Source organism: Moschus berezovskii, chromosome 2, assembly GCF_049115385.1.
Source record: "Moschus berezovskii isolate FMDL1 chromosome 2, NW_MosBer_1.0, whole genome shotgun sequence".
Lineage (NCBI taxonomy): Eukaryota > Metazoa > Chordata > Mammalia > Artiodactyla > Moschidae > Moschus > Moschus berezovskii.
This window is the reverse complement of record NC_142461.1, coordinates 29,648,430-29,675,303: the sequence shown is the minus strand read 5'-3', so window position 1 is coordinate 29,675,303 and position 26,874 is coordinate 29,648,430. Positions and strand designations below refer to the sequence as shown.

At 47.2% G+C, this 26,874-nt stretch overlaps 1 protein-coding gene across 2 annotated transcripts; it reads left to right on the top strand.

Annotated features, from left to right (window-relative positions):
• The first annotated feature begins 64 nt into the window (after positions 1-64).
• On the top strand, positions 65-26,331 carry STK36 (serine/threonine kinase 36). Of its 2 annotated transcripts, none has more exons than XM_055397597.2 (27): positions 65-330; positions 755-929; positions 1,864-2,004; positions 2,117-2,194; positions 3,336-3,466; positions 3,705-3,954; positions 5,294-5,387; positions 5,669-5,838; positions 6,004-6,191; positions 6,669-6,768; positions 8,774-8,917; positions 14,286-14,465; positions 15,284-15,381; positions 15,832-15,937; positions 17,420-17,570; positions 17,803-17,930; positions 18,775-18,879; positions 19,226-19,324; positions 19,405-19,493; positions 19,772-19,835; positions 20,020-20,130; positions 21,320-21,394; positions 21,832-22,006; positions 22,270-22,417; positions 22,605-22,752; positions 23,293-24,039; positions 25,442-26,331. In XM_055397597.2, exons 2-27 carry the CDS (start codon positions 846-848, stop codon positions 25,583-25,585), a joined length of 3,948 nt encoding a protein of 1,315 aa, XP_055253572.2. In that variant the 5' UTR covers positions 65-330; positions 755-845; the 3' UTR covers positions 25,586-26,331. The 2 variants fall into 2 exon arrangements, with proteins under 2 accessions (XP_055253572.2, XP_055253570.2); XM_055397595.2 differs by having other exon boundaries at positions 65-365.
• Positions 26,332-26,874: the final 543 nt, after the last annotated feature.

Here is a 26,874-nt window from a genome sequence, read left to right as displayed (position 1 = left end):
GAGGGAGGGTGGCTAGCGGCCGTTTCTAGGCAACCGCCGAGTCCGGGTCCTTAGATGGTCCCGATGGCCACGGGACGGTTCGGAAGTGCCCTTAGGAATTGCTTATGGGCGGCCCACTGTCTCGCCCACACCCCTGAACCTCTCTGTTTTCCGAACCTCTGACCAGTTCTACGGAGTAAAATTGGTAACACTGTGAGTCTAACAAGACCGGCAGTCGGGGTGGAGAAGAACACTAACTCAGGCAAAGTACGAAGGCAGCCAGAAGGGGCGGAGCTGAAGCCTAGGGCCGGCGTCCCTCGGCCTGAGGAGCTTGAAGCTCCTAGGCTGGGGGTAAGAGAAGGGCTCCTGTCCGCTGAGCGCGCGCGGTGAGGGTACTGAGGAGGGTGACAGTGGCAGGAACTTTGGGGTGGCTGGAAGGGGCGGGGTCGGCGGGCGAGGCTGGGCGGAGGGGGCGGGGGCGGGGGCGGTGAGCCTGAGTGGAGAGGGCGGGGCCGAGGGGCGAGGCCGTGTGAAGGGGCCTAGGGTCGGGTGGGCTAGGCTGGGTGGACGGGGAGTGGGTCTCGGGGTTGGGTGGGAACGAGGTTGGGTTGGGGGCAGCAGGAGGAAAGGAAGAACTACAGGAGGTGGTCTGCTCCAAGATATCATCTTTTCATCCACTGCACCCTACCTTGTTTAAGAGACCTGGATTGTTATGAAAAAAAAAAAAGAAAAGGCAAGGCGGCTAACGTTAACCTTTCTTCCGTGCCCGAGCCAGGCCTCCCAGATGTGTGGAGCTGTCCCTGGAGCTGTAGCCCTTCCTCACCATCTCTACCTCCTTCCTTCTGAGTGATCCTGAAATCTCTGTCATGGAAAAGTACCACGTATTGGAGATGATTGGAGAAGGCTCTTTTGGGAGGGTGTACAAGGGTCGGAGAAAGTACAGTGCTCAGGTGGTGTACAAGGAGGGACATCTCTTGGGTGGGATTCCACACTCTGAACCCCAGTGGAGTATGGGACCAGAGCAGTGACCTGTGTTCCTAAGACACTGACTCCTTCATACTTATGGAATATGAGCTCTGAAATTGGCTTACTTGGGTTCAGATCATAGCTCCCCCACTTTCTAGTCTTAGAACTATAGACAAGTTACTCAACCTTTCTATGTCTCAGTTTTCTCATCTATAGAATGAAATTAAGAACAATGTCTGAGTGATGGGGTTTGAGGATTGAGTGTGATGTCACACTGAATCACTTGACACAGTGTCTGGTACCTAGCAAACAACAAGTTATTGTTAGGAGTAGTAGTAGTATCTGAAGCTTCCTGGGTGGCTCAGTCTGTAAAGAATCTGTCTGTAGTGCGGGGACCCAGGTTCGATCCCTGGTTTGAGAAGATCTCCTGGATAAGGGAATGGCAACTTACTCCAGTATTCCTGCCTGGGAAATCCCATGGACAGAGGAGCCTCGTGGGCCACAGTCCATGGGGGTCTCAAAGAGTCAGACACGACTGAGCAACTAACACTTCCACTTACCATATAGGAAGGGATAAACCACTTGAGCTCTATTCTACCCTCTTCATTTTTCCTTCCTTCCCTTTCTCCTAAATCCCTTAAACCTTGAGTTCTTTATCCAGATCAGAACACCTCTCCCAGAATCCACCAAAAGGATCTAACTGGCAAAGGCAGTTTCCTCCTAGGGCTAGAGGCAGGGGAAACCTGGGTAAGGTCAATCGGAGGGTACCTATGGAGGGTACCATGGGTAAAGTGGATTGGGAGACTAGCAAAGTACAGTGAGAATTGTTCTCAGACAATCTAAAGTCAGCTCTGGAGCCCTGAGTCTAATGTTTCAGTAGTGCGATTAGGCCTTGACTCTTGACCTTACCACTGACAGGTGGTGGCCCTGAAGTTCATTCCAAAACTGGGACGCTCAGAGAAGGAGCTGAGGAATCTGCAACGGGAGATTGAAATCATGCGGGGTCTGCGGCACCCCAACATTGTGCATATGCTTGATAGCTTTGAGACTGACAAAGAGGTGTGCTTTGGTTTGGGGGGTCACTTCTTCCCAAGAGGAAGGGTCCCAGGAATTTCCCAGCCTCAAAATGCATACATTTGGAGCCATCAGCAGCACTGCCTATTCCCTGCAGGTGGTGGTGGTGACAGACTATGCTGAAGGAGAGCTCTTTCAGATCCTTGAAGATGATGGAAAACTTCCAGAAGACCAGGTATTCCCGGCTCAAACTTCTCCTGCCCCTGCCCTCTCCTCAGGTTAAGGACTGTAGGGAGAGCTGAGGGTGCAGAGAGTCTCTATTCTGAAAACTCCTGAGTAAAATATAAGAGTCTGTGTGTGTATGGAAACAATGTGGTATGACAGTAAGGTATGTGAAAACTGGAACCCAAGTTCTCTCAATACAGAGATTAGGTCTGACACTTTCTAGCTGGGTCTTCCTGGGCAAATTAGTTTAACCTCTCTTTACTCAGTTTCCTCGTTTTAAAATGGAAATAATAATAATGTCTACCTCCTAAGGCGTTAATGGGAAGATTAATGAGTTGATTCATGTAAAGTGTTTGAAAGAGTACCTGACACACACTATTCAATATTTAGCTATTATTTTAGGGAGCTAATGTTATTCCTGTTGTTAGGCACCTTTAGGAAAGAAGTCCAGGTGTGGTAGTACCAGAGAGGCAGGAAGGGATAAGAGTTGTGGTTAAGGCAGGATTCACCACCAAGACACAGTGGTTAGCAGTAGGTTGAACACATTCTCCAGCCATATTCATTCCAGGGATTTCTGTGTACTCTGGCAAGTAGGCCCCCATCAGGACTTCCTGTCACAGCATTCTGCTTCCTTCCAAACAACCATCGTTATTTGTAAGTCATCACCTTGTTCATTTTGTCTGTCTTTTTTGTTTGTCTGGCTACTTCTCTTGGGAACAGGGACTTTGTCTTATGTAATAACAGTTAATATATATGAATATATAATACACATAATATATATGAATGCTTACTAAGTGCCAGGCACCATTCTGAGTGTTCCATCACTTTACATGCTTGAACTCATTTAAATCCTCACAGTGATCCTATGAGACAAGTAAAATCATTTTTGTTGCCTTATCAGTAGATGATGAATCTGTGAGGCATAAGATAATTTGCCTGTGGTCATGCAGCTAGTCAGTGAGGCTCAATATATTTTCCTCGAACAAATGAATAAACAAGTGAAAGACAAGAACTAAGAAAGATATTGTGTGATGCTCTGGAAGAAAGGGAGGGAAGATAAGGTCATGTCTACAGTACTATTAGAGTGGAGTCCCTGGGCTCCTTCCTTTGACCTCTCCTTTCTTCCTCCCGCCTGACTATTTGACCTGTAGGTTCAGGCCATTGCTGCCCAGTTGGTGTCAGCCCTGTACTACCTGCATTCCCACCGTATCCTCCACCGAGACATGAAGCCTCAGAACATCCTTCTTGCCAAGGGTGGTGGTATCAAGCTTTGTGACTTTGGGTGAGGAACCTGACCTTGTGCCACCATTCTGGTTTTGCAGGGAGCCTTGTACTGTATGCTTGACTTCCCTGGGCCTCCTTTTAGAACCTGGGCTGGAGAATGGGATTCCTGCTTGGTCTTTTAGAAGGCATTCTCTCTGTTCAGGTTGGGGAGATCTAACACAGTAATAGTTAGCAGTGAGCAACTCTAGTTTTGATTGAATATCTTCTCTCCATTTCCATTCCATCATCTCCTGCAGGTTTGCCCGGGCTATGAGCACTAACACGATGGTGCTGACATCCATCAAAGGCACGCCACTCTACATGTCCCCAGAGCTGGTGGAGGAACGACCTTATGACCACACTGCAGACCTCTGGTCGGTGGGCTGCATATTGTATGAGCTGGCAGTAGGCACCCCTCCCTTCTATACCACGAGCATCTTTGAGCTGGTCAGCCTTATTCTCAAGGACCCTGTGCGCTGGCCCCCCACCATTAGTCCTTGCTTCAAGGTAATGGATACTGACAGATGGCTTTTGCATCAGAAACCTGTCTCTGGCCTATTCCCTTTTCCACAGTTTTTTTTTCCCAGAGCTGGGGTTGCACTTTGAAGTTACTAAATTAATTCAGGAGCTGGGGCAAGCTGCCTTGCTTTTGTACTGCAGGGGCTTATTCTGGGAGGGTGACCTAAGGTCTGCCAAGCCTGAGAGTCTGCCAGGTGGTCCTATATCAAAATGAAGAGGAAATTTCAAAATCCCAGAAACAGTTACTGGTCCCTTTACACACTCTCTAATCTCCTAATTTCCTATCAGATGCAATGTCCAAATGATTTCTAGATTTGCCAACACAGCCGTCAGTCCTCTTCCTGAAAGGAACAATCTTTAGATATCCAAATGGCCAGAGCTAGTGGAGCTAGCTCACTGATTAGGAGCAGAGTATAGCGATTGTGCCTATTCATTACAGTTAAACCTCAGTAGGCCAGGGAGGGAGGAAAAAGAGTTGACCCTTTTTATTTCAAGGGCCTGATTTGAGCCCTCAATAAAGTCTAAATGCAGCCTTCTCCCAGAGTAAAATCTCATTATAACTTTCCTTTATTTTAGCTAAGATGAAAAGAGACAACTTTTTCCCAAACCTATTTAGTTAAGGAGGCCCAAATAATGACCAAAAAGAATCTGAACAAAGGAGGGACTTCTTTGGTGGTCCAGTGGTTAAGACTCGGGCTTCCATTGTAGGGGGCATGGGTTTGATCCCTGCATGACGAGCATCTAATAAATAAATGCATGTGTGCTCAGCTTTGAAGACATGTCTGAATCTCATGGATGGAGGAGCCTGGTAGGCTGCAGTCCATGGGGTCGCTGAGTTGGACATGACTGAGCATGTCTTTCACTTTTCACTTTCATGCACTGGAGAAGGAAATGGCAACCCACTCCAGTGTTCTTGCCTGGAGAATCCCAGGAACCGGGGAGCCTGGTGGGCTTCCATCTATGGGGTCGCGCACGCACAGTCAGACACGACTGAAGTGACTCAGCAGCAGCAGCTGTAGGAATGCACTCTGGGGACTTCCCTTGTGGTCCATTGGTTAAGAATCTGCTTTGCAGTGTAGGGGACATGGGTTGGATCCCTTGGTCGGGGAACCAAGATCCCACACACCATGGAGCAACTAAGCCCATGTGCCATAGCTAGAAAGTCTGTGCTCCGCAACAAAAGCTCACAAATGTTGCAACTAAGACCCAATACAACCAAATAAATAAATAAATATTTTTTTTAAAAGAAGTCTTGGTTGACCAGCTCTGATGAGTTTTAGAGCCCATGGAGAAGTACAGACTGATGGGGTATCCTTTCTTTCCACAGAACTTCCTTCAGGGACTGCTCACCAAGGACCCCCGGCAGCGTCTGTCCTGGCCAGACCTCTTACATCACCCCTTTATTGCTGGTCGAGTCACCAGTGAGTCCTTAGGGTTCCCAGGGCTCTCGCACTTCTACCCAATATAACCCCTGGCCCCAACATCTGGATCCAACATATATTATTTATCCCTCTCGCTTGAATTTCCTTTTTAGCCTTTTGCATGACCCTCGCACTTCCCTTGCAACCCCCTTCCCTCTTTGTCACTTTGTCAAAAGGGCCTCTTTGCACAAAAACCTGAAGATGCTGCCATTGTCTCTGGCCAAGTGGAAACAGTGGTACAGCTCCAGTATGATCATGTGTTCCCTCTTCTCTTTCTGCAGTACTAACCGAGCCAGCAGGCCCAGATTTTGGTACCCCATTCACCAGTCGCTTACCCCCAGAACTTCAGGTCCTAAAGGACCAACAGGCTCATCGGCTGGCCCCCAAGGGCAATCGATCTCACATATTGCGGCAAGCCTGTAAACGCATGGCTGAGGAGGCCAAGCAGAAGGTGAGTGGGGTAGAGGGGTATGTGTGACCTATCCAAACTAGTGACTGGGGAAGCTAGAGCAGGAGGGTGACTTTCTAGGGTTGGGAAAGGGCTTCAGATGGAATTCATAGTGTCTTATGGCCACCAGGTAGTTCTGACTCAGTGTCTCCTGCCCATTTCCTGCAGAAACACCAGAACACAGGACCTCCCCTTGAGCAAGAGGATAGGACCAGCAAGGTGGCTCCTGGCACAGCCCCTCTGCCCAAACTCAAGGACACTTCTCAGGAACCAAGCCTCTTAACTGGGGTTGTAGCCTCAGAAATGAAGAGCAGCTGGGCTGAGTGGGGTGCTGGAGAGGCGCCCCCTGTACCTCGGTGAGGAGGGTAGAGCCCAGGATCTATAGGATGACCAAATGCAGCATGGTTCCTATCACTCATCACTGCCTAAATGTGGACAGGGCCCTGGGAGTCTGAGTTTTGGGTTCTTGAATTCTGATTCCAGATGCTTTCCTGATTTCATTAGGAAACATGGGAACTTCGCTTTCTCTATTTCTCAGTTGTACATTAACCAAAAAGGAAAAAAATATTATCTCCAGACATACGGAAGGATTGTTTGAATTGAGAGCTACAGGGGAAAACCACCAAGGTAGATTTGAAAATAAGATTCACAGTGGGAGGGCAGTCAAGGATAGGTGTGTAGTGAACATATGCTGTCCTGGCCAGATCCTAGAAGAGCTCCTCTAGCCAGTCCTCTATGGCCTTCCATTTCTACGCTGGACCTAGAGGGAGGGATAAGTTAACCCTAAGCCTCACAGGTCTGGAACTCATCCTACTCCCTGCTTCCTCTGACAGGGAAAGCTGTATCACTCAGGACTGTGAGCGAGCGTTCCCGGAGCTGAGGCCAGAGGTGATGGGCCAGCGGAGCCTTGATGCGGTGGATCTGGAAAATGAGGTGAGCCCGAAGGTTCCTCTCGGCTTTGTCCCTGCCGTGGGTGTTAGGTCTTGGTAGCGATTTTCCGTCACAGTGATTCCCAGCCCTCTAAGGATGAGTCCCCGTAGTGTGTGAACATTTAATGATCAAAAGTTGGAGTACATAAGTAAAAAGGAAAGTCCCCCTTGAGCCTTATCTCAATCCCAAGGTGTCTGTCTCCTTCCAGACTTTCTGTGCTTTTATACATATGTATGTAGCCACATTGGAGAAGGAAATGGCAACCCACTCCAGTACTCTTACCTGGAGAATCCCATGGCCGGAGGAGCCTGGTAGGCTACAGTCCACGGGGTCGCAAAGAGTCGGACACGACTGAGTGACTTCATTATTATTATTATTATGTAGCCACATAGAATATACAGTTTGGCTTTTTTACACTACTGAGTCCAGACTGGAGGTATTGTTTTGCCTCATGCATCTCTTACCATATGATCTGTTGTAAAGATTTTTCTACATCTACTTCAATCTTTTCTTTTTTTAGGGTTTTAACTTTTTATTTTGAAAAGGTTTCAAATTTAAAGAATAATTGTGAAAATAGCACCAAGAATTCCTATATACCCTTTTACTCAGATTCTGCTACTGCTGCTAAGTCACTCCAGTCGTGTCCGACTCTGTGCGACCCCACAGACAGAAGCCCACGAGGCTCCCCCGTCCCTGGGATTCTCCAGGCAAGAACACTGGAGTGGGTTGCCATTTCCTTCTCCAATGTGTGAAAGTGAAAAGTGAAAGTGAAGTCGCTCAGTCGTGTCCAACCCTTAGCGACCCCACGGACTGCAGCCTACCAGGCTCCTCCATCCATGGGATTTTCTAGGCAAGACTACTGGAGTGGCTCGCCATTGCCTTCTCTGTACTCAGATTCACCAGTTGTTAAAATTCATTTTAGGGTGAGTTGCAGATATGCCCCTTCATTGCCAAAGACTTTAGTGCATATTTGCTAAGAGCTAGGTGATGCACTTGCACTACCTCAGTACAATTTATAGAAGTAAGAAATCTGACACTGATATGATTCTGTTCCTTAATCTACAATCTATATTTTTATTTTCCCAATTGCTCCAGTAATGTTTATAGCAAAACCACATTTTCCCCTCAATCCACAATCCAGTTCAGTGTCCTTCATTGCATTTAGTTGTTATACTTCATTAGTCTCCTTTAATCTGAAATAGTTCCTACTCTTTCTTTGTTTTTCATGATTGACAGTTTTTAGGTGCCCAGGTCAGTTATTTTGTAGAATGTTCCTCAGATTGATACTTCCACATGGTTAGATTCGAGTCATGGATTTTTGGTAGAAACGGTGCATGAGTGATGCACTGTCAGTACTACAATCTTTTTTTTTTTTTTAAGATTTGCTTGTTTGTTTATTTTTGGCCCTGCTGGGCCTCTGTTGCTGCATGCAGGCTTTCTCTAGTTGCGGCAAGAGAGGGCTACTCTCTAGTTGCAGTGAGCAGTCTTCTCATAGCGTGGTGGCTTCTCTTGTCGTGGTGCACAGGATCTAGGGTGCGTGGGCTTCAGTAGTTGTGGCATGTAGACTTAATTGCTGCATGGCATGTGGGATCCAACCCGTGTCCCCTGCTCTGGCAGGCGGATTCTTAACCATTGGACCACCAGGGAAATCCTAGTCTTTAATAACTTCTTAGTGTTTCCTAACGTGGATGTGCCATGATTTATTATTCCCTTACTGACTAGCATTGTGATGCTGTTGTTATAAACCATGCAGTGGGCGTTTTCCTAGGTATCTCTTTATGTACACATCCTTGTGTTCTCCAAGAGACTTTTCAAGACCTCTCACATACTGCCAAGTGTATCTTTTTAAATTGGTGGCTGGGAAAAATACAGCTGTGCCAAAGGAGTCACTGACTTTTTGCAGTTACTTCATGATTTCCTGGGCTTCCCAGGTAAAGAATCTGCCTGGGAGCTATTGCCTCGAAGCTGCCACACTCCTCCTGACCTCTTTCTCTCCCTGATGCCTTAGGAGCAAGACAGTGATGATGAGTGGCAACACCTGCTAGAGTCTACCGAGCCTGTGCCTGTCCAGCTGAAGGCCCCTCTCACGCTGCTGTGCAATCCTGACTTCTGCCAGCGCATCCAGAGTCAGCTGCATGAGGCTGGAGAGCAGGTAACCCGCAGAAAGATACCATGGATGGGACTGGAGACTGTTTTCACAGATGAGGTATTAAAAAACATTAATCAGCATAAGGAGAAAGTCCCTTTCCAATTTTCTTTCACTACTTACTGTCTGTATAATTCAGGGAAGTTTGGTAACTTCTTTTAGTAATACAGAAAGAGCAGGCCTTGGGTTTCTCTTTCTAAAGGGAAAAAGTATTCTTCAGAGCAAGGATAAGCAAGCTTTCAGCTGTAACCTCTTCAGGCATTGACTGCCAAGAGGGAAAGAATGGAGGATATCATTTAATTGCTGCTTCTTTTTAAAAAATTTTTTTAATGTGGACCATTTTTAAAGTCTTTATTGAATTTGTTACAAATTTATTTGTTTTGTGTTCTGGTATTTTGGCCAGAGGCATGTGGGAGCTTAGCTCCCTGACCAGGGATTGAACTCACACTCCCTACACTGGAAGAAGAAGTCTTAACTACTGAACTGCCAGGGTTGTCCCATGACTACTTCTCTAAGGTCCGTCTAGTCAAGGCTATGGTTTTTCCCGTGGTCATGTATGGATGGGAGAGTTGGACTGTGAAGAAGGCTGATCACCGAAGAATTGATGCTTTTGAATTGTGGTGCTGGAGAAGACTCTTGAGAGTCCCTTGGACTACAAGGAGACCCAACCAGTCCATTCTAAAGGAGATCAATCCTGGGTGTTCATTGGAAGGACTGATGCTAAAACTGAAACTTCAATACTTTGGCCACCTTATGCAAAGAGTTGACTCACTGGAAAAGACTCTGATGCTTGGTGGGGGTGGGAGGAGAAGGGGACGACAGAGAATGAGATGGCTGGATGGCATCACTGACTTGATGGACATGAGTTTGAGTGCACTCCGGGAGTTGGTGATGGACAGGGAGGCCTGGCGTGCTGTGATTCATGGGTCGCAAAGATTCGGACACGACTGAGCAACTGAACTGAACTGAATGAGAGAAAACACATTTCTACAAAATTTTTGACAAAATTAAAAATACAGATGTAACATATTTATTATATTTTCTAATACAGATATACTAATGATCACCATAATTCAGTTTTAGAATATTTTCATCACCCCAAAGAGGTAATTCCTAGCTATTTACAGTTAATCATCATTCATACTTGTAGCACTTACAAGGAGATTGCTTTCTGTGTCATAGATTTGCCTTTTCTGAACATTTCACGTAAAAATGTGATCATACAATGGATAGTGTTTGGCTCCTTTCTCTTAGCATTTTTTTTGAGGTTTCATTCATGTTGTAGCCTGTATCAGTACTTAGTTCCTTTTTATTGCTAATTAGTTTTCTATTGTATGTATATATCACATTTTGTTTAGTTGTTCCACAAACTGACGGAAATTTGGGTTGTTTCCACTTTTTGGCTTTTATAAACAATGCTACTTTGAACACCCATGGGGAAATCTTTGTGTGAACATATGTTTTCTGTTTCATTTATGGAAAAGGTCAGTTTTCATTCCAATCGCAAAGAAAGGCAATATTCAAACTAGCGCACAATTGCACTCATCTCACACGCTAGCAAAGTAATGCTCAAAATTCTCCAAGCCAGGCTTCAACAGTATGTGAACCAAGAACTTCCAGCTGTTCAAGCTGAATTTAGAAAAGGCAAAGGAACCAGAGATCAAATTGCCAACATCCATTGGACATAGAAAAAGTAAGAGAGTTCCAGAAAAACATCTACTTCTGCTTTATTGACTATGCCAAAGCTTTTGACTGTGTGGATCACAACAAACTGTGGAAAATTCTTCAAGAGATGGGGATACCAGACCACCTTACCTGCCTCCTGAGAAATCTGTCTGCAGGCCAAGAAGCAATAGTTAGTCCTGGACATGGAACAACAGACTGGTTCCAAATTGAGAAAGGAGTACATCAAGGCTGTATGTTGTCACCCTGTTTATTTAACTTCTGTGCAGAGTACATCATGCGAAATGGCAGGCTGGAAGAAGCACAAGCTAGAATCAAGATTGCCGGAAGAAATATCAATAACCTCAGATATGCAGTTGACACCATCTTTATGGCAGAAAGCAAAGAGGAACTGAAGAGCCTCTTGATGAAAGTGAAAGAGGAGAGTGAAAAAGTTGGCTTAAAGCTCAACATTCAGAAAACTAAGATCATGGCATCTGGTCCCATCACTTCATGGCATGTGGAGGGGGAAACAATGGAAACAGTGACAGACTTAATTTTCTTGGGCTCCAAAATTACTGTAGATGGTGACTGCAGCCATGAAATTAAAAGACTCTTGCTCCTTGGAAAAAAGCTGTGACCAACCTAGACAGCATATTAAAAAGCAGAGACATTACTTTGCCAACAAAGGTCCGTCTAGTCAAAGCTATGGTTTTTCCACTCGTCATGTATGGATGTGAGAGTTGGACCATAAGGAAAGCTGAGTGCCAAAGAATTGATGCTTTTGAACTGTGGGGTTAGATAATACTCTTGAGAGTCCCTTGGACAGCAAGGAGATCAAACCAGTCAATCCTAAAGGAAATCAGTCCTGAATATTCATTGGAAGGACTGATGCTAAAGCTGAAGGTCCAATACTTTAACCACCTGATGTGAAGACCTGACTCATTGAAAAAGATATCGATGCTGGGAAAGATAGAAGGCAGGAGGAGAAGGGGACGACAGAGGATGAGATGGTTGGATGACATAATCGACTCAATGGTCATGAGTTTGAGTAAGATCCTGGAGTTGGTGATAGACAGGGAAGTCTGGTGTGCTGCAGTCCGTGGGATCGCAAAGAGTTGGACACTACTGAACAACTGAACGTTTAGTTTTGAAATGAAATGATTTTTTCATTTCTCTTGGGCCTATGCATAGGAGTGGAATTGCTGAGTCAGTAAATTTATGTTTAAGAAACTGCTAAACTTGTTTTCCAAAGTGGCTATACCATTTTCATTTCCAACAATGTATGAGGGTCCTCATTTCTCTACATCTCTGCCAACATGTATTCAGTTCAGTTTAGTTCAGTCACTCATTCGTGTCCGACTCTTTGCGACCCCATGAACTGCAGCACACCGGGCCTCCCTATCCATCACCAAATCCCGGAGTTTACCCAAACTCATGTCCATTGAGTTGGTGATGCCATCTAACCATCTCATCCTCTGTTGTCCCCTTCTTCTGCCTTCAATTTTTCTCAATATCCCATCCCTCCCAACTTCTATCTTTTCAAATGAGTCAGCCTTCACATCAGATGGCCAAAATATTGGAGTTTCAGCTTCAACATCAGTCCTTCCAATGAAGACTCAGGACTGAGCTCCTTTAGGATGGACTGGTTGGATCTCCTTGCAGTTCAAGGGACTCTCAAGAGTCTTCTCCAACACCACAGTTCAAAAGCATCAATTCTTCAGCGCTCAGCTTTCTCTCATATTCATACATGACCACTGGAAAAACCATAGCCTTAACTAGATGGACCTTTGTTGACAAAGTAATGTCTCTGCTTTTTAATATGCTGTCTAGGTTGGTCGTAACTTTCCTTCCAAGGAGTAAGTGTCTTTTCATTTCATGGCTGCAGTCACCATCTGCAGTGATTTTGGAACCCAAAAAAGTAAAGTCAGCCAACATGTATTATTATCTGTCTTTTTGAGTGTAGTCATCCTAGTGAGTGTAAAATAGTATCTCATTGCTATTTTAATTTGCATTTTGCTAGTGACTAATGTGAGCATCTTTACATGTGCTTACCAGCCATTTGTAGATCTTCTTTGGTGAAATATCTAATCATTTTCTTTGCTTATTTTAAAGTTGTCTTCTTATTGAGTTGTAAGAGTTCTTTATATATTCTGGATACAAGACCTTTATCAGATGTGCGATTTTCGAATTTTTTCTCCTAGTCTTAATCTGTCCTTTTATTCTTATCAGAATGTCTTTTGAAGCACAAAGGTTTTGGATTTTGAAGTCCAGGTACCATTTTTTCCCTTTGTGGATTTTGCTTCTGATATTATAATAAGAAATCTTTTTTTAAACCCAAAGTCTTAAAGATTTTCTCCTATTTTTAAAAAAAAAAACTTCCCAGAATTTTAGCTCTGACATTTAGGTCTCTGACTCATTTTGAGTTGATTTTTAGATATATTTTGAGGTAGGGATCTGAATTCATCTTTATGCATGTGGATATATAATCATCCCAGCACCACTGGTTGAAAAGACTCTCCTTTTACCAGTGCATTGTCTTGGCACCCTGCATCTCTCATTTGGCCCCAACATGTCCTCCTTGTGTCAGATAATTTTTCAGTGGGAAAGGAGGTTAACAACTCTGCCTCCAGGGTAAGACTTTCTGATTTGGAATTCCAGCTGAACTACTGTGTGTGTTTATTTATGGCTGTGCCAGGTCTCTTGCTGCCAGGCTTTCTCTAGCTGTGGTGAGTGGGGACTACTCTCGGTCTCTCATCGAGACAAGGGTCTCTCAATCCAAGGGTCTCTCATCGAGGTGGCTTCTCTTGTTGTGGAGCACAGGCTCTAGGGTGCATGGGCTTCAGTACTTGCAGCTTCTGAGCTCTAGAGCAAGGGCTGAATAGTTGTGGCGCATGGACATAGTTGCTCCTCCTGGGATGAGGATATTCCTGGACCAGGGATCGAACCCACGTCTCCCACATTGGCAGGAGGATTCTTTACCACTGAGCCACCAGGGAAGCCCCCTGTGTGTGATTATTGACTGTTTACTTAACCTGTCTGGAAGCTTCGGTCTGCTTATCTATAAAGTTGGTAATTGTATTTACTCTATAGTAACTGAGGTTACTGTAAAGATTGAGTAAGTAAATGAGCAGATTTAGAACAATGAGTGGCATATTGTAAAGTGCTTGATGTAAATGTTAGTCTTCTTTTGAAAAATAACCTTTTAAAAAATAATCATTTAAATATAGTACTATCCTTAGCTTATAAGCTGTATGAAAATAGTAGTAGGCTGGATCTGGCCTGCAGGTCACAATTTGTTATCCCCGGAGGTAGAGCTGAATAATACTGTTTTGTCTATCTGGAGTTGAACAGCACTGTTTTGTGCCCATTGTTTTTAATTTTCAGAAATGTGTATATGTGTGGTTTCATTTCATTTTATTTTAAGGTGAAGGGCTGGAGAAGGAAGGGAGCAGATAGGAATGGTCCCTAGGTCTGAGGGGGGGATCCCGCTCCCCCTTAGTCACCTCTAAGTCGGGGCCCTGGCCACCTATAGTTCCCTTTCCTGGTCCACTTTCCCTGTTTCTCTGTTCTCCTCTGGGTTTTAGATTTCCAAAAAAATGAGTAAGAACACTGGGTCTTCTTTGTCAGCATCTTGGGGACACTTGGTGTCTGTGACTCTCTTTTATCTCTCATGACACAGATTACTGTCTCTTTCCCTCTTATCACCCAGATCCTGAAAGGTGTCCTGGAGGGTGCTCCCCGCATCCTTCCTGCACTCCGGGTCCTGAACGGTCTCCTGTCCAGCTGTAGTGACTCTATTCCCTTGTATTCCTTCTGCCGTGAAGCCGGGCTCCCTGGGCTGCTGCTCAGTCTCCTCAGACACAGCCAGGAGAGCAACAGTATCCAGCAGGTAAGTACTGCCTCTCAGGACTGACCAGCATTTCTTCTCTTTGGATTTCTTTTCTTCCAACTGCCATCTCTATCGGCCCCTCTGCCTTTTCTTTTTCTTCTTCTTATCTACTTAGTAGGTTACAAGTTGCAAATTCTCATGCCTTCCAAGGCCAGGCGGATAACGTCATCAGGGGAGTAGACCATGTATGAATACCAGGAATGTGAGGAACTGAGGTCCCGTGCCCAGGCCCATCCAGCTCACTGTTGCTCGGTGGGAAGATGGGCTCATGGTGCCACATCCTCCAGTTTTCTGAGAGAAGCTAGAAATCCAGATTTTTCTGTGTAATTTCTCAATATTCAGAGATTAACTCACCCATGGGCACTACCCTATAAATGGTCACGGAGACGATCAGCAGGAGAGCTCAGGTTAAGACTCAACATCCATGTACTCATGCTGTGTCCCGCCACAGCTGAACCGAGAGGCTGGAATGCAGAAGTGTTTACTGGGGCCAAAGCTCGCGTGACTGGAAGTGCACTCCACTGATGAGTGTTAGTCTTGAGTGTTTTTAAGGCATTTAGATGAGAATTTGTGCTATTTTGAAAAGCAGAACCTGCTACACTCCAAAATGCTGTTCAGACCATACAGGACACATTTTGAGCTGTTCATAGCCTGTTGCCATCATTTGTAACCTTGAGATCTCCTCTCTCTGTCTAAAGGTTCTCTTCACTCTGTCCCTTTCTGTTTGGTCAGCCTGACTGGATCTCTGACCCATTTTTCCCTTGGTCTTTGTTTCTGTCCCCTGAGTTGCCCTAACTCTCTCTCCTCTTCCCTGGCAGCAATGTTGGTATGGGGCCTTCGTACGGGACCTGGTGGCTGTGATTCAGGCCTACTTTGCCTGCACCTTCAATCTGGAGAGGAGCCAGACAGGTGACAGGTGGGATGAGGCAGTCTTGTACTGTTGGCCAGTTTGGCTTCAGTTTCTATCCCCATTTCTTCCCCTCCCCATTATGAAGAGGCTAATTAAGGAGAAGCCATGATTTGTGACAGGTTTAGGGGTCAGCTGAGTGACCTCTCAGAGTCCAGCAAATCCTTTTAAGGACCTTGAGTCACCTCCAAATTTGCCCACAGGATTTCAGGTTCTAAGGGTCAGCGGTAGTCACCATACACTGAATGGAAGGCTCAGGGTGGGAATAAGCTGGAGAAAATGGCAGAGAAGAGGCCAGGAGTGTGTATGTGAGACTGTGTGTATTGTGTGGAGAGAGAGGGAGAGTGTTCTGATATGTTCCTTTGCAGAGATTTTCCTGCCTTCTGTGAACTGACCCATTCACCACATGTGGGCATTTGGTAGAGAGATGAGAAGAAACCAGGACTCATTTTTTCCCAGCCTACAGGTATTTCAGGAGGCCGCCAGCCTCTTTCTGGACCTGTTGGGGAAACTGCTGGCCCAACCAGATGACTCTGAGCAGGCTTTGCGGAGGGACAGCCTTATGGTAATCTGTTCTCCCTTCCAGATTTCTATCTCTGTTTTTCCCCATATTCCTTCCATTCTCTTTCTCATGACTGTGTAGGGTTAGATCAAGTAATACAACAAATGTTTGTTGTCTGCTAACTATGTGCCGTATACCAATCTGAGTCAGAGAAAGTCCGTATCTTCAAGGAATCAGGACTAGTCTAGTAGGATAAATGTGATAAAGGACAACAGTGTGAAAAGTACAGTAGAAGGACTTCCTTTGTGGTCCAGTGGCTAAGACTCCAGGGAACTAGATCCCACATGTTGCAACCAAGATGGTACAGCCAAATAAATAAATACGAAAATAAAAGTACACTAGAACTTCATATAAAACACAGAAGCACCACTGAGGAAGACTCACACTACCTGGAGGATCATAGAAAAAATCTTTTTTTTTTTGGCTCCACCACACAGCATGCAGGATCTTAGTTCCCTAGCCAGGGATCAAGCTGGGACCCCCCTATAGTGGAAGTGTGGAGTCCTAACCAGTGGATCATCAGGGAAGTCCATAGGGTCATAGAAGAAATCTTGAAGAAAGAAATCATCTCTGCTAGGATTTGAAGGATGCCCAGAAGTTTGCCAGGTGGATGAGACAAGGAAACAGGGAGGACATTCCAGGCAGAAACAGTAATGTATATTAAGATGCAGAAGCAGTATGCAGTGTGACCTATTTTAAGGAACTACAAATATAAGTAATTTCTTCTTGAATAGACTTACAGATCAGCTAGTATTCCCAACCTTGTTTGTCCTACAGACTAGCAACCTTGATGGGTCATCTCTCCTGGACTCTGCGTGTGAGGGACAGGAAGGGAGGATTGAAAGAGAAAATAGCCGAGTTCTGACTGGTCTTAGAAGTGACTGTTAAAGAGAGGAACATGTGCAAGGAAGGAAATAATTGTCTGATTAGTTTCAGACTGGCAACTGGGAGTACACATGTGGGCTGCAGTCCTACCTCCAGCTAGCAGTCCAACCTCCAGCTAGCAGTCCATTCAATCTCTTCTAGTCTGGAAGCCTGTCTTAATATCCCTCATCCTTTCTGGTCAGGAAGCTGTTAATGTCTAACCTAAATTTTGGCCAGTAGTGTCTCACATTATTGGTCAGCACTTCTCATATGTCACTGCGCAGTGAGTAGCATGGGGAGTTTGGAATAAATTTTGAAGACCAGGTTGGGAAGGATCCACAAATCCCCAGGAATTCTTATACTCGGGGTCCATGATACTACTTCGGGAAATATCATTTAGGGAGAAGCTGATCAAAATAGAAGGACTGACACCTAAAATTCCTGTTCCCAAACATGAAGGCAATTACTCTGCACTTTCTGTCTGAGGAATACTTAGAATTCAACAACTGGTCCCCTGGGTTTTCTGCCTCCTTTCTCAGGTTCTCTGGGAACCCTTGCTCTGTACTCTGAGTCCAGTCTGGTTTCCGATGTGCTGATGTGAACCCTGCCTGTCTCCCTTAGTGCTTTACTGTTCTGTGTGAAGCCATGGACGGGAATAGCTGGACCATCTCCAAAGCCTTCTACTCCAGCCTGATGACTACACATCGGGCTGTGTTGGACGGGCTCTTTCATGGCTTGACGGTTCCACAGCTCCCTTTCCTTAGCCCCCCAGGTAACGGGAATGGGGAGGGAATGTTCTCTTGACTGACTTGTCAGCAGGACCAGCACTGTTCTTTATCCTGCCCGTTGCCTAGAATAGTGGATCTTCCTGAGATCTTCCTGAGCCAGGAAGATCAAACCCGTGTCCCTTGCATTTAGCGACTGTTAAATAACTATGAACTGAGAGAAAGAAGGGAGAATCTGAAACAACCCACGCCTTTCTGCATTCTTTGCCTTTTGCACAGGAGCCCCCGAGGTAAGCCAGCCGCCGCAGGAGCAGAGCGAGGATCTGCCTGGAGCCATTTCTTTGGCGCTGGCAGCCATATGTACCATTCCCGTGGGGCTGCCAGGCTGCTGGGAAGCCAAGGAGCAGGTCTAAGCTATAAATTTTTTTCTCAGTTTTTATTTTAAGTTTTATTTATTAGTTTATGACTGCGCTGGGTCTTGGTTGCTGTATTCAAGCTTCCTCTGGTTTCAGAGAGCAGGGGCTCCTCTCTCGTTGTGGCTCATGGGCTGCTCGTCACGGTAACCTCTTGTTGCAGAGCACAGGCTGTAGAGTGGGGGTTCAGTGACTGTGGTGCGTGGGATTAGTTGCCCTGATGCATGTGGCATCTTCCTGAGCCAGGGATCAAACCCGTGTCCCTTGCACGGGCAGGCAGATTCTCGACCACTGGATCACCCAGGAAGTCCTGAACGACAGTTATTTGTTCTTGTTGTCGCTGTTGCCAGGGTTGAGGAGATTGGCCCCAGTGTCTCAAAAAGCAGAAAAACAAGCTTCTCTGCCTGCCTTTACTCAGTACTTCCAGAAGCAGATGCTAACCACTAGGTTTGGGCCACTTGTTGAACATGATGTAGCCAGACTACCAGGGCCCTTGGCCAGCTGATTAAAGAGCTCCATGAAAAACTGCCCATGTGGTGGGGTGGCTGATCTGAAGCCGCCATTGATGCTTGCTCAAGGATTCAGGGTTCAGATTTCCTGCTCCCTTTTGGCCGGCAACACTTTCCTCTGTACCCGCCTGCAGTGGGACTTACCTAGGCCTTGTCTTTTGCTTTTCCATTGAGCATGAGGACTGGGGATAGAATGAGTTCTGAAGTTCCTGGTGAATCTGGGGAAGAGTAGCAAGCAAGGGGCTGAGAGTCCTGATTAGTTGGAGATATGAGAGGAATAGGATTGGAATAAAGGGAATGGGATTGAGTCTTCAGTTATGTCTCCACAGATCTCTCAGCATCTGGCTGATCAGCTCACCAAAGACAGCAACCACCTGAGGTCATCCCTCATCTCTGCCCTGCAGCATCCCATCTTGTGCCTACCCCTTCTCAAGGTACTGCCTGCCCAGAACTCTTGGCCCCTCAGATTTCTTTTTCACTTCCAGGAATGAGAAAGAGAAAGAGACACCAAGAGAAACAGAGAGATGAGAGACAGCCCCCCTGCTGCCCACCCACAGAGGAGGACCCCTTTCTACTTTTAAATCAGTTCAGCTGAGATGGCCCTGATGTCAGCCAGTCCTCACTAGAACTGAGACGTGTCTGCATCTCAGTCTCTCAGCAAGAGGTGGACGTGGCCTGAATTTCTCTGACACCCCTAGATCTGTTGAGAGGCTAGCCCACTTTCAGCTGAGCCCTCCCGTTTAGGACCTGCCTCCCTGATCAACTTCCCACACCCCTAAGGTTCTCTACTCCTGCTGCCACGTCAGTGAGCGCTTATGCCGTCTTCTCGGGCAAGAACCCCTGGCCTTGGAGTCGCTGTTGAAGTTGGCTCAGGGCAAGGTAGGCCAGTGGCACAAGTGGGCATCTCTTAGGGACCCCACCATCAGAGGACACTCTGATGCTTTGGGTTTCCTTTATAGGTAAAGGTAGTGGATAGGGAAGAGTCTACTGAAGTGACTCTCTACCTCCTCTCCCTTCTTGTCCTTCGCCTCCAAGATCTGCCTTCTGGGTGAGTCATAAAGTAGGGTCACCCTGACATGGATACCTTCCACCCACATAGGTCACCCTGACATGGATTATGGGGAGTGACACCATACAGCCTGTCCTTGGGAGGGACTAGGACAGATTGAAGGTTTCTCTACAAAGAAGAGACCTCGATTCCCACCAACTCTGTGCCCTGGAGGTGGACATGCAGCTTTGGTGGAGAGCGCCGTCCAAGGGAGAGGGCAGGTCACTCAGCAGCCTCCTTTCCCACGGCTGCATCCCTGATGTGTCTCCTTTTTCCAGAATGGAGAAGCTAGGCAGTGAGGTCGCTACTGTCTTCACGCATTCGCACGTCGTCTCTCTTGTGGTGAGTTCTCAGCCTTCATCTTCCTCCCCTTGTCACCCTATCATCCCACCTTCTGGGAGCAGCAGAGTTGTTTCCTAATGCGTAGCTGTTTGTGAGGCATTCTTCTGGAGACAGACACCCTCTCGGCCTGTCCTGAGTACCATTCAGATTGGAACATTCCTCCTCCTCATCTGGCTCTCCACAGAATGCGGCGGCCTGTCTGTTGGGGCAGCTTGGTCAGCAAGGGGTGACTTTTGACCTCCAGCCTGTGGAGTGGATCGCTGCAGCCACACATGCCCTGTCCGCCCCTGCAGAGGTGAGTCCTCCCAGCGCCAAATGCAGAGATGTGTTTTCTCTGAGTCAGATAAGGTCTGTGTTCAGGGAGAAAAGCCAGAAATTCCAGTAAGCCTGGAGGGAATCCAGGAGTCTTTCCTGTCCTGTCCATCTGCCCTTAGATAATAGGTCCCTCTGAGCCCCGACTGTCAGGGCTTTAGATTTGTTGTTAACACACAGGACCTCTGGAGGGGGAGGAAGAGGCATTGTCTTTCTCCCTCCTTCCCTCCCTCTTGCTCTGTCTTTCTCAGGCTCTGGCACTTGCCTCCTGAAGGATCTCTCCTCTCTAGTGTTCTTCCCTGATGCCAAAGTGAGCTTTATTAAAGGAAAACTTGCCCAATTGCTCAACCAGTCATTATTTCACACATAAATATGTACTGAGTACCAGGCAGTAGTCTTGCTTATATGGATGGAGCTTGTGTAGGTCCTCAGCAGCTTCCCACGGTTTCTGGGATAAAGTACACATTTGCTAGCAGGCTACACAGAGCTCATCCGTTACTTCTGGGCTCACTAATCCTCCTCTGCCAAAGAGTTCACATTTCAAAAATTCACTGTGGCCTTTCATGACCTGTCTTTTATATAAGCTGTGCCTTCTCCCTTCCTTGTCTGCCTTTGAAACTTTGAATCCCATCCATTTCCTACGTCTAACGGCAAAGTTAACATCTCAACTCTGCCTCCTGCCTCTCCACAGCCCCTTCCTCATAGCCTCTTGTTCAGTAAGTGTCTTCCTAAACTGTAATTGTTTCTGTGGCTGGTTACCCTTCCAAACTGCATGTCTTTAGGACAGAGATAGTCGTTGAATGAATAGGCAGGAACCAAGACACACAGTGGTAAAGAATCTGCCTGCCATTGCAGGAGCCGCAGGAGATGTGGGTTTGATCCCTAGGTCAGGAAGATCCCCTGGAGGAGGAAATGGCAACCCACTCCAGTATTCTTGCCTGGAAAATTCCATGGACAGAGGAGTCTGGCAGACTGCAGTCACAAAGAGTCAGACACAACTGAGCATGCTGTGCATCCATCCATCCAAGACTCCTCTAAGTCCAAAAGAACTCTCCCCACTACTCTGGGCTGAAGAAGAACTCCTTCTGCCTGACTTGGGGTTGGCTGCGCAGGTCTGTGCGGTCAGCTCACCCCTCTCAGGGATCTGCTGTCTTCCTGCCTCTCTCTACCAGGTCCGGCTGACTCCACCTGGTGGCTGTGGATTCTATGACGGCCTCCTCATCCTTCTGCTGCAGCTCTTTACCCAGGTACAGCTGCATCCCAGGATGCATGGGAACTAAGGAAAGAGAAACTGGGTGCTTTGGGGGGCCACTGGCCAAGGGGAAGGAAGAAGCCACACAGTCACCTCCCTTCTCAGACTACCAGTGATGGCCTTAGATTGGGCCCATCTGCCCCAGTACAGACCCTTTAAGGGGAACCATTCAGCTGCATTCCTTGGGATTCAGTGGAAAGAAAGCTGTAATTGCCTGGTTTCCAGTAGGCATACACATGGGTTGAGAGGTCAGGGGGGTTAAGATGTGACAAGAGAGGAAACTGAGACAACAGGGAAATCCTAGATGGGAAAACAGAAAGAATTGTTTCTGGGACTCCCCTTCCTCATAGATCAGGAAGAAGAGTGAAAAAAAGGCATTTTTGACTCCTGACTTGGACCTCCCCCTTCTCCCCTTCTCAATTTTGGCTTTAGCAGGGGAAGGGTAATCCGATAAGGGACGTGGCCAGCTCAGAAATGTGGACTGTTCTGTGGCACCGCTTCTTCATGGCTCTGAGGCTCCCCGAGGAGGCATCTACACAGGAAGAGGAGGTGTCGCTGTCCAGTCCACAAAGCCCAGAGCCAGACTGGACGCTGATCTCACCCCAAGGTATCTCACTTCTGACAGCGTGGCTCCTTTTGTCGGGCCAGTGTACTGATCCCTCTTCAAGAGGAAACAGCCTGGAACTGGGTTGGCTGGCGGAGGGGACTACTAGTGCTGCTGCCTTGGGAGGGAATGGCAGAGTCTGTGCGGGAGCTGCTCAAGGATGGGAAGGGATCAGGGAACAGGTGGTGGCCCTGAGACCCATGGGGATGCAGGGGCATCTAGGCCTCTTGCCTGCTCCAATGGGCCTCCACTGTTGGTGTTTCCAGGCATGGCAGCCCTGCTGACCCTGGCCATGGCCACCTTTACCCAGGAGCCCCAGTTATGCCTGAGTCACCTGTCTCAGCGTGGAAGTATCCTCATGTCCACCCTGAAGCATCTGCTTTCGCCCAGCTTCCTGCATCACCTGGGCCAGGCGTGAGTTGAAAATTTCAATTCTGCTATTATGGGTGGGATGGACGGGGGGAGGCAGGAGAGAAAGAGCTGACAGCTTGAGCTGTGAGGCAAGAAATGTGATTACAGAGGTTGGCGAAGGAGAGTTGGGGGAAGAATATGGAAGGCTGGGTGAGTCACCAAGTCCATCCTTCCACGCTGCCCTTCTTAGGCCACAAGGGTCTGAGTTTCTCCCCGTCGTGGTGCTCTCTGTCTGCCAGCTCCTCTGCTTCCCTTTTGCCCTGGATGTGGATGCTGACCTCCTTGAAGGTGTCTTGGCTGACCTCACAGGCTCAGAAGTCACCGCCCACCTACTGCAGGTACCGGGGAAGCTATCCAGGCAGGAAGCTGGTTAGCCTTGTGTCACATTCACTTCCTGACAGCTCCAGGGCTCTTCCAGGCCCCTGGAGGCATACAGCATCTGAGACTGGAGTGGAGGAAGCATGCAAGCCTGAACAGAGGCATGTGGTTGGAGCTGGGCTGGTGAATCCTCTCTCCATCAGTCCCTTGTCTGGATTCTCTTGATTCTCTCATCCTGGTCTGGGCCCTGGAGACGCTGCCCCTGAGCCAGGAATCGCTTCTCTGGTGATTGTTGGCACTAAGCAGTGAGCGGGTCTCAGAAGGCAGAGAGACTGAGGCCTTGCAGACCATGGCCTGGCCTTGGGTAGGATGTGTTCTCCCAGGCTCCAGGTTGTGTCTATCTCACGTGCGGTGCTGTGACTCAGGTCTTCCGGCCCTCTGTGGTGTTCTCTGCAGAACTTGGCTTCTCTCCCAGGTTTTGGGCTCCTTCTTGTTATCTCTCAGCAGTGCTTTCTCCCTCTCCCTGAACTGTTTTGCCTGTACCCCTCCCCCTTCTTCAGGTCTGCTGTCACCATCTCCCACTGACACAAGTCGAGCTGCCCATCAGTCTCCTCACACGCCTGGCCCTCTCAGATCCCGCTTTTCTCAACCAGTTTGTGAACACAGTGGCTGCCTCCCCTAGAGCCACTGTCTCATTCCTCTCCATTGCCCTCCTGGGTGACCAGCCTCTGCTGACGTCTGACCTTCTCTCCCTCCTGGCCCACACTGCCCGGTTACTGTCTCCTAGCCATTTGTCTTTTATCCACGAACTCCTGGCTGGCTCCGATGAATCCTATCGGCCCCTGCGCAGCCTCCTGAGCCACCCAGAGACTTCTGTGCGAGCCCGTACTTATGGGCTCCTGGGACACTTGCTCCAACACAGCATGGCCCTGCGTGGGGCCCTGCAGAGCCAGGCAGGACTGCTCAACCTTCTGCTGCTGGGGCTTGGAGACAAGGACCCTGCTGTGCGGCGTGGAGCCAGCTTCGCTGTAGGCAACGCAGCCTACCAAGCTGGTCCCCTGGGACCTGCCCTAGCAGCCGCAGTACCTGGTATGACCCAGTTGCTTGAAGATCCTCAGGCTGGTATCCGGCGCAATGCTGTATCAGCTCTGGGCAACCTAGGGCCTGAGGGTCTGGGGGAGGAGCTGTTACAGTGCCAAGTGCCCCAGCGGCTCCTAGAGATGGCATGTGGAGACCCCCAGCCAAATGTGAAGGAAGCCGCCCTCGTTGCTCTCCGCAGCCTCCAACAGGACCCCTGTATCCATCAGGTACATCCCAGGGGACGTGTGAATCACTACAACAGGGCTGTTTTCACATTTTTTCTGAAATAGTCTTTAAGGAATTGGGACATCTGGAAACCCAAGCTACCTCCTTCTCTGGCAGCAGGAAACTCAGGGGGCATGACTGGACATGAGTTTTTCACCTAATATCTCCCACCTAGAGATGGGAAGGGGCCTGAAGAGGGCTCCATTGGGCTTGGAAATGCCTGGGTTGTCAAGGAGCAATGTTACTCTCTTCTGGAGGCTGTGCAGGAGAGGGGGAGGGAAGACTAGAGGTGCTGAGGCATAAAGTTGTTTTTTTCTGAGGGCCACGAAGATGCTATCTTTTTTAGTGCTTACCATATGAAAAGTACCATGCTAAGCATTTTACCTTTATTATCTGGTTTAAGCTATGCTTCTCATTTGGCAGGCAATGAAACTGAGGCACAAAGAATTTAATCACTTTTCCCAGTCACAGAGCTAACATGTGGGATTGGACTTTTGAACTCAAGAGTCTGAGTCCAGAGCCCATGTTCTTTTTGGTCATGCCATTTGGGATACTGGATCTTAGTTCCCTTCCTGATTGAACCCATGGCTCCTGAAGTAGGAGCTTGAACTCTTAACCATTGTACTGTCCCTATAGCCCATGCTCTTAACCACTGCTTTATTCTGTTGGGTTTTTTTTTTGCTCAATTTTCAGTATATAAACAGCCCAATTAAAAATCACACATCTACCTCTGATAAAGTTGTGTGCTGTGTGTGCTTAGTCGCGTAGTTAGACTCTTTGAGACCCCATGGACTGTTGCCCTCCAGGCTCCTCTGTCCAAGTGGATTCTCCAGGCAAGAATACTGGAGTGGGTTGCCATGTCCTCCTCCAGGGGATTTTCCTAACCCAGAGACTGAACCCAGGTTTCCCACGTTGTAGGCGGATTCTTTACTGTCTGAGCTACCAAGGAAGCCCATGATAAAGTTAAACCCCCAAATTATGATAGCTCTGTGTGGTGGCATTGGGCGGTTCTTGCAGAAGAGAAGTCTTGACAGGATGGTGATGATATAGACTACAGAATTTTCTGTAGTCTGTCTGGGGAAATAATAAAAGATTTTTGGTGGTAATTCACACTGGTCTAGATCCATGGTTGGGAGTCTCACCTTCTGGCTGCTCCATTTATTATCTCTTCCTGGAGACAAGTTCATGGGTCCTTTGGTGCCTTGGTTTCATGGTCTGTGACCAAAGAGAACGGAAGTAGTCTGGTCCTAGTGGTTCCTGTCTCCAGAGTCTTTCTTTTCCCACGTAACCTATTTTGAGTCCCCGAGAGCTCCTATTCTTTTGCTTTCTTTTCTGGAGTGGGAATTGCTGGGCCAAGTGGGAGTACTCTCATGTCGCATTTTGTCATCTCTCTCTGCCCCACAGGTGCTGGTGTCCCTGGGCGCCAGTGAGAAATTAGCCTTGCTCTCTCTGGGGAATCAGTTACTGCCACACAGCAGTCCCAGGCCTGCCTCTGCCAAACACTGCAGGAAGCTCATCCACCTCCTGAGGCCAACACACAGTACATGACCCCAGCTTCCTGGGGTCCAACCTTCATTGCCTGACTGTTGCCAACCCTTCCTTCTACTCAACAAGCCACCTACTGAAGAGACTGAAACAGACAAGCCGCCAATCAGCTGATTTGAGAAGGAGAACCTAGAAGAGATTTATGTATAAAGCTCCTCCTTTCCCCCAGATTCAGGATGATTTTAACCAGTAAACTTCATGATTGTTGGTGCCAGAGGACATGTGTTTCTTCTCTACATCAAAGGGTCTTTTCTCCAATAATGTGCCTTTAAACCCCAGAGACATGCTTCTAGGACACCTTCTGCCTGAGAGGTTTTCTTCCTTTCTGAAGCTCCTGAAATCTTCCCAGCAGGTTCTTTTATTTAGATCTTATTTTCATTGCCCATTGTCTGTATTTATATTTTGGCAAAAATAACATGTTTTCTAGAGACCGCCATAATTTCTTCCTATCCAGATTATTTCAATTCAACATATTTATTTGTTTTTAAATTTATTTCTAATATTTATTTATTTTTAATGTATTTGTTTGGTTGTGTCGGGTCTTGGTTGCAGCACACAGGATCTTTTTTTTATGTTGCACCAGTTTCTCTAGTTGTGGGGCGTGTGGGCTCAGTAGTTGCAGTGAGCCAGCTTAGTTGCCCCAATGCATGTGGGATCCTAGTTCTCCAACCAGGGCCTGAATTCATGTTCCTTGCATTGGAAGGTGGATTCTTAACCACTGGACCACCAGGGAAGTCCCTAAATTTATTTTTTTATTGAAATATAGTTGAATTACCATGTTGTGTTAATTACTGCTATAGAGCAAAGTGACTCAGTTTTATATATATATATATATGTATATATATATTCTTTTGCTGGGAAAGATTGAGGGCAGGGGGAGAAGGGGGCAACTGAGGATGAGATGGTTTGATGGCATCACTGACTCAATGGATACGAGTATGAGCAAACTCCGGGAGATAGTGAAGGGCCAGGAAGTTTGGCATGCTGCAGTCCATGGGGTCGCAAAGAATTGGAGACAACTGAACAACAGTTCTTTTTCATAGTCTTTTCCATTATGATTTATCACAGGATATTGAATATAGTTGCCTGTGCTATATAGTGAGACCTTTTTATTTATCCATTCTATATATACAGTTTGCATCTGTTAAACTCTAACTCCCAATACAGCCCTCTCCCATGCCCCTCCCCACTTACAACCACCCGTCTGTTTTCTACAACATATATTTATTGAGTCCTTTCTATTTGCCAGATACTATTCTAGGCATTGGAGGTAAAGCAGTGCTTGTTTGTCA